Source organism: Capricornis sumatraensis, unplaced genomic scaffold (genome assembly GCF_032405125.1).
Source record: "Capricornis sumatraensis isolate serow.1 unplaced genomic scaffold, serow.2 scaffold1, whole genome shotgun sequence".
Taxonomy (NCBI): Eukaryota; Metazoa; Chordata; class Mammalia; order Artiodactyla; family Bovidae; genus Capricornis; species Capricornis sumatraensis.
The window spans coordinates 383,422-396,523 of record NW_027184612.1 but is presented as its reverse complement, the minus strand read 5'-3'; the positions used below and the strand labels follow the sequence as shown (position 1 = coordinate 396,523).

Below are 13,102 nucleotides of genomic sequence, written 5' to 3'. Positions count from 1 at the left end.
ATTTGACTAGTCTTAGTTTAAATAAGTGCTTGTATTGTCTTTAAGCCAGTTAAATAGAGGTCTTTCACAAGTTTTTACAAATACTATCCAGAGGAATAAAAATATCACACATACATAACATACATACATAGATATACATGGATATATAGATAGAGACTGATGCAAACTGTGATCTCATAGCTTTCATTTAAAAATTTTAGCCACATATCCAGTACAGTAGTACAAAAACTTTCTAGCTTATAGAAGACCTAAATGGGATTTTTGGCAGATAGAACAAGTTAAATTTACCCACTCAGGTGGCTAAAGCCTTTTGCCAATATTTGTGGAAAAGACTATTAAGAATTTTACTTGTCTTTAATGAATAATCTTGTGGAGGCTATGGACAAAATTTGGGGCAAGGGAGCTTATGAAAATATCAAACGGTTTGTTTTCTTAAAAAACTATCTCTCATATTTGTTTGTTTCCGGTCCTGTAATTGCTTCAGCAGTATGTGAACCATGAACTTCCAGATGTTCAAGCTGGTTTTAGAAAAGGCAGAGGAACCAGAGATCAAATTGCCAACATCTGCTGGATCATGGAAAAAAGCAAGAGAGTTCCAGAAAAACATCTATTTGTTCTTTATTGACTATGCCAAAGCCTTTGACTGTGTGGATCACAATAAACTGTGGAGAATTCTTCAAGAGATGGGCATACCAGACCACCTAACCTGCCTCTTGAGAAACCTGTGTGCAGGTCAGGAAGCAACAGTTAGAACTGGACAGGGAACAACAGACTGGTTCTAAATAGGAAAAAGAAGTACATCAAGGCTGTATATTGTCACCCTGCTTATTTAACTTATATGCAGAGCACATCATGAGAAACGCTGGGCTAGAGGAAGCACAAGCTGGAATCAAGATTGCCGGGAGAAATATCAATAACATCAGATATGCAGAAGAAACCACCCTTATGGCAGAAAGTGAAGAACTAAAGAGTCTCTTGATGAAAGTGAAAGAGGAGAGTGAAAAAGTTTTCTTAAAGCTCAACATTCAGAAAACGAAGATCATGGCATCTGGTCCCATCGCTTCATGGCAAATAGACGGGGAAACAGTGGAAACCGTGGCTGATTTTATTTTTCTGGGCTCCAAAATCACTGCAGATGGTGACTGCAGCCATGAAATTAAAAGATGCTTACTCCTTGGAAAGAAAGTTATGACCAACCTAGACAGCATATTCAAAAGCAGAGACATTACTTTGCCAACAAAGATCTGTCTAGTCAAGGCTATGGTTTTTCAGTGGTCATGTATGGATGTGATTGTTGGACTGTGAAGAAGGCTGAGTGCTGAAGAATTGATGCTTTTGAACTGTGGTGCTGGAGAAGACTCTTGAGAGTCCCTTGGACTGCAAGGAGATCCAAGCAGTCCATCCTAAAGGAGGTCAGTCCTGAGTGTTCATTGGAAAGACTGATGTTGAGGCTGAAACTCCAATACTTTGGCCACCTGATGCGAAGAGCTGACTCATTTGAAAAGACCCTGATGCTGGGAGGGATTGGGGGCAGGAGCAGAAGGGGACGACAGAGGATGAGATGCTTGGATGGCATCACCAACTCAATGGACATGGGTTTGGGTGGACTCCAGGAGTTGGTGATGGACAGGGAGGCCTGACATGCTGTGGTTCATGGGGTCACAGAGTCGGACACAACTGAGTTACTGAATTGAACTGAATTGCTTTAGCAACAAGGATCTCTTTGGGTGCTTACATTTCAAAGATACAGTAAGATCAGTATTTCCAAGGGTCAGAGAAGGGACTGTAGGTCTTATATGAGATGGAACTCAAGGGTATATTTGCCCTAATCAGAAACCTAAGATCATCATTATTACATTTTCCCTTTGTTTAACAGGAGGATAGGAGAACTCAACAATGTTGACATTTTTTTGGTAGTGCAGGCCCAAAATATGGGATGTCTGGAGCTGGTGGGGTTGGCTTTACAAAGTAAAGGACAATAAATCAAGCCTTCATGTGCCTTTTCTGGACCTTTGTCAAAGCTATTTCCTGGCTATCAATATTTCTGTAAGTTTTATACCTGCTTGAGTGCCAGCTGTAGCTCTTGACAGTCCTCTGATGTTCCCCTCCTAACCTTGTTGAGAAAGTTAAGGAAGTGTTTTGTTTTTCTTTCACACAGTCGCTCAGTCATGTCTGACTTTGCAATCCTGTGGACTGTAACCCACGAGGCTCCTCTTGTGTCCATGGGATTTTCCAGGCATAAATACTGGAGTGAGTAGCCATTTCCTTCTCTAAGGGATCTTCCTGACCCAGGGTCCCCCTCATTGGCAGGCAGATTTTTTACCATTGAGCCATCAGGAAAACCCTGTACCTTCTGTATCTATTTCTATCTTTTCTCTCTTTCTTTCCTTTTTTTTTTTTTTCTCAATTTGATCTTCCCATTGGTACCTGTAGGACACTTGTTTAAGATGAGAGCTATCTTAAAAGTCCTTTTAGGTGTAAAAGTTCAAGTCTTCAATAGATCTATTCCAACTGTGAGTCTGAGCCAGTGAGCCTTTTTCATGGCTTAAAACCAATATTAGGGCTTACAAGAGCTTAAAACCAATATTAGAGCTTATACTATTAGGACGCAAGAGCTGTCCCTTAAGAAACGTAGGCCTCTCAAGATGCAGAGCCACTCCAGAGAAAGCCTAAGAAACAAAGACCTTCCTTGTCTCAGGTGACAAAGAAAGCTCTATGTCCTGCAAAGTGGGACACCTTACATAACTGACCTCCTAACCTATGCTACCAGAAAGGTGATACTGAGAGGAGAATTTTTCCTTCACAAACCAGGCAGCAAAGGTAGAGGCCCTAAAGGCCTCTTATGACCTGAGACACTTCATTAAGACAAATTTCCCTGACAGCCAGCATGGTTGGACAAAGAGAATATTGCCTGTCCCTTCATGTCTTCGGCTGCTAGCTGGCTGGCTGGCTAACTGCTGATGCAAGCCTGACAACCTGCACCCCGCCAACCCCACAAAGGGAGTATTCTCACTGGTGACAAAGCCAAGTTCTCAGAAGAGAAAACAAAACAAATGGAGATTCTCATCTTATGGTTTTTCGTCCTTATGACAGACGACAAAGGAAAACGTAACTCTTCCTGCGAGGCTAAGAGTCAGTAACCATAGGGGCTGATTAACAAAAACAGATTCACGAGAATCACAATTCAAGGTCTGTTTTCACAAATGTTTTTCTTCTGCCACTGTGAATTTGGAAAGGAAGGGAAAAGGAGAAAGTTTTATCCTCCTCTCTTGTCTGTGCACTACAGAGAAAGAGCTGGGAGACTGACATGGTAAGAATCTGTACCTTCTGCTGGTCTGCTGTCTGTTATCGCATATTTCAATTGCAGTCGCCAGGGAGAATGGAGTGTTCTAGCCTTTCACGGTCCCATCCTCCTCACCAGAAACTGTACAGGGGGAAATGTTTGTTTCCTTTCACTATTTTAGGTTTTTGGCTGGGACTCTGTAACAAAAAGACAGCTTAACAAGAGAAAAGGAAATGAGTATATTAACATGTACATCTCATATATACTTATGAGAAATGAAAGTGGTGAGTAACTCAAAGAGGTGTCTAGGACTTGGACTTACAGATCATCTTAACCAAAGAACAATATATTTTTAGGGGAACTACAAGACAGAGGCAAAGAGTACTGGGCTTCCAAGGGCAGCAAATAGTGGTACAATAAATACATCAGAAACTAATGGAAAATAATAGCTAGTCAGTATAGGTTGTTTTCCAGAGTTCTCTAGTCCTGACTTGGGCCTAATATGTGTCTAGGGATGTTGATGATTAATTCTTGCACAAATTTATGTGCTGCTTTCAGGAAAATAGGGGGAGAACAGAGAACTTTTCTTGGATCTTCTTCTTCTGCATTGCCTTCAGCTCAAAATTTTTCTTGTGTCAAAGGGGAAGATTCTTGGGGTGGCATATTCTGTTTCTTTTGGGTTTTTTTTGCTGTAAAATTCCCTTGCTTTACAATGACTCTTTATGCTCTAACATGAAAACGTGAAGTAAGGCTTTGTCAGAAAGGAATTCAGTTCAGTTCAATTCAGTTGCTCAGTCATGTCCGACTCTTCGCGACACCATGAATCGCACTCCAGGGCTCCTTGTCCATCACCAACTCCCAGAGTTCACTCAAACTCATGTCCATCGAGTCAGTGATGCCATCCAGCCATCTCATCCTCTGTCGTCCCCTTCTCCTCCTGCTCCCAATCCCTCCCAGCATCAGAGTCTTTTCCAATGAGTCAACTCTTCTCATGAGGTGGCCAAAGTACTGGAGTTTCAGCTTTAGCATCATTCCTTCCAAAGAACACCCAGGGCTGATCTCCTTTAGAGTGAACTGGTTGGATCTCCTTGCAGTCCAAGGGACTCTCAAAAGTCTTCTCCAACACCACAGTTCAAAAGCATCAATTCTTCAGTGCTCAGCTTTCTTCACAGTCCAACTCTCACATCCATACATGACCACTGGAAAAACCATAGCCTTGACTAGCTGGACTTTTGTTGGCAAAGTAATGTCTCTGCTTTTGAATATGCTATGTTGGTTGGTCATAACTTTTCTTCCAAGGAGTAAGCGTCTTTTAATTTCATGGCTGCAGTCACCATCTGCAGTGATTTTGGAGCCCCAAAAATAAATTCTGACACTGTTTCCACTGTTTCCCCATCCATTTGCCATGAAGTGATGGGACTGGATGCCATGATCTTCATTTTCTGAATGTTGAACTTTAAGCCAACTTTTTCACTCTCCTCTTTTACTTACATCAAGAGGCTTTTTCGTTCCTCTTCACTTTCTGCCATAAGGGTGGTGTTATCTGCATATCTGAGGTTATTGATATTTCTCCCGGCAATCTTGATTCCAGCTTGTGCTTCCTCCAGCCCAGCGTTTCTCATGATGTGCTCTGCATATAAGTTAAATAAGCAGGGTGACAATATACAGCCTTGACGTACTCCTTTTCCTATTTGGAGCCAGTCTGTTGTTCCCTGTCCAGTTCTAACTGTTGCTTCCTGACCTGCACACAGGTTTCTCAAGAGGCAGGTTAGGTGGTCTGGTATGCCCATCTCTTGAAGAATTCTCCACAGTTTGTTGTGATCCACACAGTCAAAGGCTTTGGCATAGTCAATAAAGCAGAACTAGATGTTTCTCTGGAACTCTCTTGCTTTTTCCATGATCCAGTGGATGTTGGCAATTTGATCTCTGGTTCCTCTGCCTTTTCTAAAACCAGCTTGAACATCTGGAAGTTCACAGTTCATGGAGTTAAGAATGTTATTTGCACGAGGCTTACTTCTAATAGCGAAACATTGATTTATAAATTAAGAATTTACAAGAGTAACCAAGAAGTTAGGAATGGAATTTGGCCGAACAACATAGTGTTGTACTATATACCTATCTGAACAACAGGCAATGTTCTTTTGTGGAAAGTGTATATAAAATAATCTTAAAGGAAAAAGATGAAGGCAACATACAGAAGGCACATAAAGCAACTTAATGAAGAAAAATGTAATGAAAGATTGGAATTCATTTTCAGTTGAGTCAAATGTTCATTCAGGGTTTTTTTATACTTGCTCAAATTCATAATAAAATAGGAAAAAGTTCCGCTTTTGGCAATAGTGCTAATCCCAATTAGTCCTGAGCAATGTCTTTAAGTAATGTCATTTCACTATTTTCTTGCAGATTAATTCTTAGGACGTCAGAATGTCCCTCTTCAAACATAAGAAAGAAAAATTTAAAGTTAGTGAACCAATCAACATTTCCTGTTTTCCACGTCTCAGAGGGTGGAGCTCCCAAACCAGTCGCATAAGAAGGAAGTGAAAAGATGTTAAAAAGCAGGGCCAGCTCCCCTGGTCAGCCTGGAGGTCTGGCTTCTCCGTCAACATGAAGGCTCTCCTTATTCTGGGGCTTCTCCTCCTTTCGGTCGCTGTCCAAGGCAAGGTCTTTGAGAGATGTGAGCTTGCCAGAACTCTGAAAAGATTTGGAATGGATGGCTTTAGGGGAATCAGCCTGGCAAACTGTAAGTTAACTCTTTTTCATCCTTTCAAATAGTTAGCTAGGTGTAGAACAGATACTAATAGAGGATGAACCAAAAGAAAGGGTCTTTGAGTGAATGTTTTTTTCTTTCTTGGAGGGTTTACACACTTCAGTTCAGTTCAGTTCAGTCGCTCAGTCGTGTCCGACTCTGCGACCTCATGAACCACAGCACACCAGGCCTCCCTGTCCATCACCAACTTCCGGAGTCCACCCAAACCCATGTCCACTGAGTTGGTGATGCCATCCAAGCATCTCATCCTCTGTCGTCCCCTTCTCCTCCTGCCTTCAATCTTTCCCAGCATCAGGGTCTTTTCCAATGAGCCAACTCTTCACATCAGGTGGCCAAAAGATTGGAGTTTCAGCTTCAAAGAACACCCAGGACTGATCTCCTTTAGGATGGACTGGTTGGATCTCCTTGCACTCCAAGGGACTCTCAAGAGTCTTCTCCAACACCACAGTTCAAAAGCTTATACACTTACAATGGTTAAAAGTATCCACTTGTTCTTTTAGAATCAGATGTACCAGGTGAAGGAATGAGGCATGGTGGGTCAAATTCTACATCATTCTAAGCATGCAAGGTTCCCATGTACTCCTCTAGTGCTACTAAATTTGACAACTGGCGCATGTAGACTGACTATAAGATACATTTTAGCACCTGGAACATGTCTGTCAAGCCCTTGTTGTTTGACTCTAGCCATTTCTAATTTGGATCTTGGGTTCTGAATAAGGCAGTATTTTTCTCATTTTTAATCCCCCTAACATGATGTTGCACTTTTAACATCAAGGTTTTTTAAAAATTCCATTGAACTCTTAAAACAGGGACAGAACTATCTCCCCTCAATCAATATCTATATAAGGATCCCTGAAATGCAGCATGAAATGACATTTTATTATTCTGACTCTAGTTCATTAATTATTTTTCATTTTCTTCCACAGAATTTAAGATGTGCCATAAGGAAAATTTCCTTTGTATTTTAGTCCATATTTGTCAATGTCATCACTGTAGTTTTCGTACTGAATTCAGACATTTCTCCTCCATAAATATTTTTGAATGAGTTAGCCAATTGCTAGATGGATGGATGGATGACCCAGCCTTTCCTATTCTATGATTCTTGCCTGCATTATAATTTGATACCCAAATTCGCCTTCGGTATCATAAATTTTCTTTCTCCCAGAAAATCCTTATTTTTTTCTGATAAAAAGCATTTTTCCATTAACATATGCATCTGCTGCTAATGACCAAACCCACTCAACAACTCTGTTGATTTTTCTGTTCTAGGCTTAATCCTACCTGGGTGTTAGTAGTAAGGAAAGTGTAATAGCAATGGAAGATATTTTTAAAAATATGTTATCTTTTTCATTTGTATTACCAAATCATTTGCTAATAAAAGAATTTTCTGAAGGGACCTTTAACACCAAAGTGTTAAAACACTTTACAAGTAAAATGCATCTTTATACTTGTAAAGTAAGTCGTTAGTAAAATAGAACTAGTTAAGTAGAACTGATTATGCTATGAACTGTAAGTCACATGATTCACTCTTTATTACTCAAAATATGTTTTTTTCAGGGATGTGTTTGGCCAGATGGGAAAGCAGTTATAACACACAAGCTACAAACTACAATAGTGGAGACAGAAGCACTGATTATGGGATATTTCAAATCAATAGCCACTGGTGGTGTAATGATGGCAAAACCCCAGGAGCAGTTAATGCCTGTCATATACCCTGCAGCGGTAAGACAAGATAATGTGGAGTGATGGCACAGGACTCACCTGGTTATACCTATTGAGTTATCCAAAAAGTTCGTTCAGGTTTTTCCATAAACATCTTATGGGGAAATTGGAACAATCCTATAGGTCAAGATTCAATAGAAATAAAAAAATCTTGAAGGGTTCATCAGGGACCTATAAAAACTCCATTTTAATATCTAGAAACTCTATTCTCCTCCTCCTAATTTCTTAAGTTTCTAATCATAAAAGTTTGCTGTTTGCTAACATACAGGAGTTGCTGGAATGACCTATCACTTTATCATAACTGGACATATTGATACTTTGGAAAACAATGCCATTCCTTCTACTTTCCTTGTTTGGGGAGGATTAGCGATAATTTTGTTGGGTGGTCTGTTTTTAAAAATCTACCCTCCTTTATTGGAAAACAAAAGAATTACTAGTTAATCAAAGTGGAGGAATATACGTGGTATTTTTAAAAAATTGTTTTTACTTTTTACGATAAAATATTTTAAATATATGGACAATTAGAAACATTACTATAATAAGCATCAATATGCTCATCACGTACTTTAACAGTTGTTAACATTTTGGCATATTTACTTATGTGTATATATATATATATATATATATATATATATATATATAATGTATATAAACTTCTTTTTGCTGAGTGATTTTAAGGTGAATTAGAAACATTATGACATTTCATTTATAAATTCTTTAGAACGAATCTCCAAAACACACAGCTCCTATATAAAAATTGTCATTCTAACAAGTTAATTTCTAAATTTGCTTAATTGAGGTGAAACAAGTATTCTATTGATTTCCTTTTAAAATAGAGAAAGCATGTGGAATCTTTAAAAAAAATTTTTTTTAATTAATTTATTTTTTAATTGAAGGATAATTGCTTTACAGAATTTTGTTCTTTTTTGTCAAACCTCAGTGTGAATCAGCCATTGGTACACATATATCCCCTACATTTTTTTTTGAACCTCCCAAAGCATGTAGAATCTTTAGTGCCTGAAATATTGGAGAAATATAGCAAAATTGATACTGCTAAATTTTTAAATATTACAAATCCTAATAGTGAAGATGAGTCTAAGAATATACTTTTGTATCCAGTTAATTTATTTAAAAAATTTTGTATTATGGAATAACCTGTTGTCATTGAATAAAAATTCTTACTACCCAGACATGTATGACCATAGAGAAATTTTGGTATCCACATGTTCTTTTGGAATACACAACAATCCCGGACATGAATGTAAAGCTATATTATACACATTTGTACCCACATAACAAAAGTGAAATTGTACTATAGTCACTGCTTTACAATTTTGTCTTTATTACACAAAATTATTTTTGTCAACAAATACCAATCCTTATTGTTTTTTAAAAATGAATAGATTTTCACAATATAAATGCTCTATAATGTATCAACCTAACTCTTACTGTTAAACATTTAGGCTAGTTCCATTTATGCCCTCTATTAATTGCTATGAAACAGTTTGTATACATGTCTTTCAGTACATCTCTTATTATTTCTTTAGAATCAATTTCCAGCGTTGAATTGCTGAGCAAAAACCTGCTAGACCAGTTTCTGCTTGTTTGTCTTTTTTTTTTTTTCCAATAGTTCCTAGTAAAAAGAAAACCTTCTATCATGCTAATTAATAATTCCAGAGCTTCCAATGACTTTGGTAAATGAGAAACAGATGCCAAATGGGATGGAATGAAGAGTTTCCCCCAACATCAACAGATAAACAGACCCTTAAAAATTATTTTAGTTGTTCTTTCCTCAGCCTAACAGAATAAAGCTGACTGAGCCTAAACTTAACATTTCTATGAATGTTATTTTCACTTCTCACCACCTCTTTTTCAGCTTTGCTGCAAGATGACATCACTCAAGCTGTAGCATGTGCCAAGAGGGTTGTCAGTGATCCACAAGGCATTAGAGCATGGTATGTGGTTTTTTTTTCCCCTTTCAGTTTATTGAGATGTAATTGACATAAAGCACTATGTAAGTTCAAGGTGTATAGCATAATGATTTGACTTACATCAGGAAACAGTATCACAATAAATTTAGTGAACATCCATTATCTCACATGGATACAAAATTAAAGAAATAAAAAAAATTTTGTGTGTGGTGAAAATTCTTAGGATTTACTCTCTTTTTAACACTTTTCATATATAAAATATAGCAGTGTTAATTATATTTATCATGCTTTATATTTGTTTTTTCTCTTTAGTCACTAAGTCCTGTCTGACTTTTGTGATCAATAAACTGTTACCTGCCAGGTTCCTCTGTCCATGGGATTATTCCAGGCAAGAATACTGAGGCAGGTTGCCCTTCCCTCCTCCAGGAGATCTTCCTAACCCAGGGACTGAATTTGTATCTCCTGCATTGCAGGCAAATTCTTTACTGCTGAGCCACCAGGGAAGCCCCATGCTGCACATTATATCCCTAGTATTTATTTATCTTATAACTGGAAGTTTGTAGTACCTTTGACTGCCTTCATCCAATTCCCCTTCCCTCACTCTACCTAACCACAAATTTGACCTCTTTTTCTAGGACTTTATTGCTTTGTTTGTTTGTGTTTGAAATATAATGGATGTACAACACTATGTTAGTTCCCATTACAGAGTATGGTATGTGTTAAGTATTAAAGGAGAGAGCTGTTTTATCCTATTGTTATGAAAGAGGTGAGAGAATATTTCCAAAGAGCAAAGTATGGTACTGAGAACTGAAAATTGCAGCTTTGGATTCATGCTAAATGGTGTATAACATAGAAACAATCTACTTTAACGGATTCAAAATCTTATTCTTTTACTCCTCAATTTATTTTTGGGAATTTCTAGAGGTTTTAAGATTCTCCACCTTATACTAATTCCTTGTCATATCTTGACATTATTTTTGTCATTAAGTAAATATGGAATGCACTTTGCATTTGTGCTGTGAACTACACAGGACTCAACATTTGTACTCAGATGTTCTGTGCCCCAGCGAAGGTTTGGGGGAGATGTGAAGTCCTTGGTATACATATCTCCAGGTAATAAATAGCAATACTTGGATCTGTCTGTAGCTTTTATTTCATGTATTGATAAACTATGTTGTTTTCCCAAAGGACTTGAAATATAGGTAATACAGTGAAGCTATGTTTCAACCTTATTACCATTTGTTTCATCTTTCTCTACAGGGTGGCATGGAGAAGTCATTGTCAAAACCAAGATCTCACCAGTTACATTCAGGGTTGTGGAGTGTAACGCTGGAGTTTTTACTTCAACCCATTTTGTCTCTTTTTCATATTCAGGAAGTAATAGTTGAGGGAAAGGTCATACTTTCAAACAAATAATGTTTTTTTTACAGAAGAAGGATCATGTGGTCTTTCTTTTAAGATACTTAATGTTTACTTCATGTATTTATTATTTGATATTAGGCCCACAGTGTATTTCAGTTTAATAGACCTAATGCTGGTGAATATTTGTCTAAAATCTTAATTATCAAATATATATCCAGAGCATTCAGTTCTTAAAGAAATAGCACAGACTTCATCTTGAATCATACAAGTACTCCCCAATATTCAACAAAAATATAGCAAAATAATATCTTTAAGCAAACTGATCTTAGGCAAGATCCCACCTGTGTAGTAGGCACGTAACACCGTCATCTGTTCAGTCATCTCCAAAAACAGTGAAAGATAATCACTCTTTGTTGGGCAATATAAAATGTTAAATGGAGCAGAATGCCAAATGACTAAGAATGAAGAAAGCCTGAATTAAGAATTTTGTTTTCATAAGGTGTGACCTTTGTTTTAAATGTTGTCTTAAAAATGTTGCATTTACACAGCTTTAAAAATAAGCTCAGAATTTATGTCAATCACTTTTAGCCCTTTTAAAGAACTCAATTGTGCATCTTGCTGTCATGAAGGATATAAAGATGGATTAGATGAGCTGTTGTTTTTTCTTAATGTTATAAGCTTAGTTTCATGCATTATCACAAATTCAGAGGCAGAAGAGTTTGTAAGTATTGAAATCATTGCTAGTTAATCACAGGTGTGAAATCATGAATGCTATAAAAAGTACATTTTCAGTAAAAGCTTTGCAATTTATACTTCGTCTTTCTTTGTTAAGTCATTTAGCGTCTCTGAAAAAATACATACATATATATTTGAGAAAAAGATTATCTGACACTTAGTATTTCCTACATCCTCACCTGTACCGAAACAGCTAGATTTTTTTCTGTGTGTATATTCTCTTTAATCATAGAATGCACATTGACATTAAGTAACATTTTTTCCTCAATGGATTTAATCATAAAGAGATAGGGTATATATCATCTTAAAAAGAAAGTTCTTACAAAATCCAAAAATAGGTAAATATTGCTGAAAAAAAATACATAAGCATGCTGACAGATCTCTATTTTTAAATTTTTTTAGCGGTGCTACTAGGTTTGTGGGATCTTAGTGCTCTGACCAGGGATTGAACCTGCATCCTCCACAGTGAAAGCTTGGAGCCCTAACCACTGGACCTCCAGGGAATTTCCCGCACACTAAATTCATAAACACAAATCTCAAATGGGCCCTCTAATCAGCCTGGTCATCTTAGTCACTTCTCTGAAATCCTGTGTTGGTGTCCCAATTCCTCAAAATGACTGTTACTATTTACTTCTTCTCTCATTTCAAAGTCCTGGCGCACACGCCAACCACTGGCCTTCCACACTCTGCCCGTGGTAGACCACCCAGCCTCACATTACACTGACAGAACAGAAGCAACTCATATAAAACCCTCCCCTCTTGGCCACCATAACAGAGCTCATGTCTTTCCGTGGGCTCACCCTCCCTTCCTTCCCCGTTATCACTGGGATGAAGGGCCTTGCTCCTGCCGATGGCAGTGTCTCCACATGCAGTCTTCATCACAGCCCTCTCCCTACTCCAGTTTAGGCTGAGGGTTTCCCGATCCTGAGTTTCTCCCTCTGCTGGATCATCCCCTTTACTGTAAGAACTGCCCTGGTAACCTTTCATCTTGCAAATAGCCCTCCAGGTACAACATCATTTTAGACTCCCTTGTACCGCAACTGAGGCTTCCCTGGTGGCTCAGACGGTAAAGCGCCTGCTGGCAATGCAGGAGACCTGGGTTTGATCCCTGGGTTGGGAAGATCCCCTGGAGAAATGACAACCCACTCCAGTACTCTTGCTTGGGAAATTCTGTGGACTGAGGAGCCTGGTAGGCTACGGTCCATGGAGTCGCAAAGAGTCGGACACGACTGAGCGACTTCACTTCACTTTACCGCAACTATCTTCCTGGTGGCTCAAGAACCCTGAAGCTTCTCCTCAGCA

General features: G+C 38.3%; 1 protein-coding gene across 5 annotated transcripts in view; it reads left to right on the top strand.

The window, feature by feature from the left end:
- Positions 1-11,835, top strand: part of LOC138072302 (lysozyme C, kidney isozyme) — a 55,753-nt gene extending 43,918 nt beyond the window's left edge. For 3 of the 5 annotated variants that reach the window (XM_068963410.1, XM_068963409.1, XM_068963411.1), the window contains 4 exons: positions 5,687-6,023; positions 7,608-7,772; positions 9,649-9,727; positions 10,964-11,835. In XM_068963410.1, the coding sequence (XP_068819511.1) occupies positions 5,888-6,023; positions 7,608-7,772; positions 9,649-9,727; positions 10,964-11,030 (447 nt within the window). In that variant the 5' untranslated portion in view covers positions 5,687-5,887 and the 3' untranslated portion in view covers positions 11,031-11,835. Of the gene's footprint in view, positions 1-1,317; positions 1,413-2,197; positions 2,251-5,686; positions 6,024-7,607; positions 7,773-9,648; positions 9,728-10,963 lie in introns of those variants that run through there. The other 2 variants (XM_068963413.1, XM_068963412.1) reach the window with 2 other exon arrangements.
- The last annotated feature ends 1,267 nt before the right edge of the window (positions 11,836-13,102 follow it).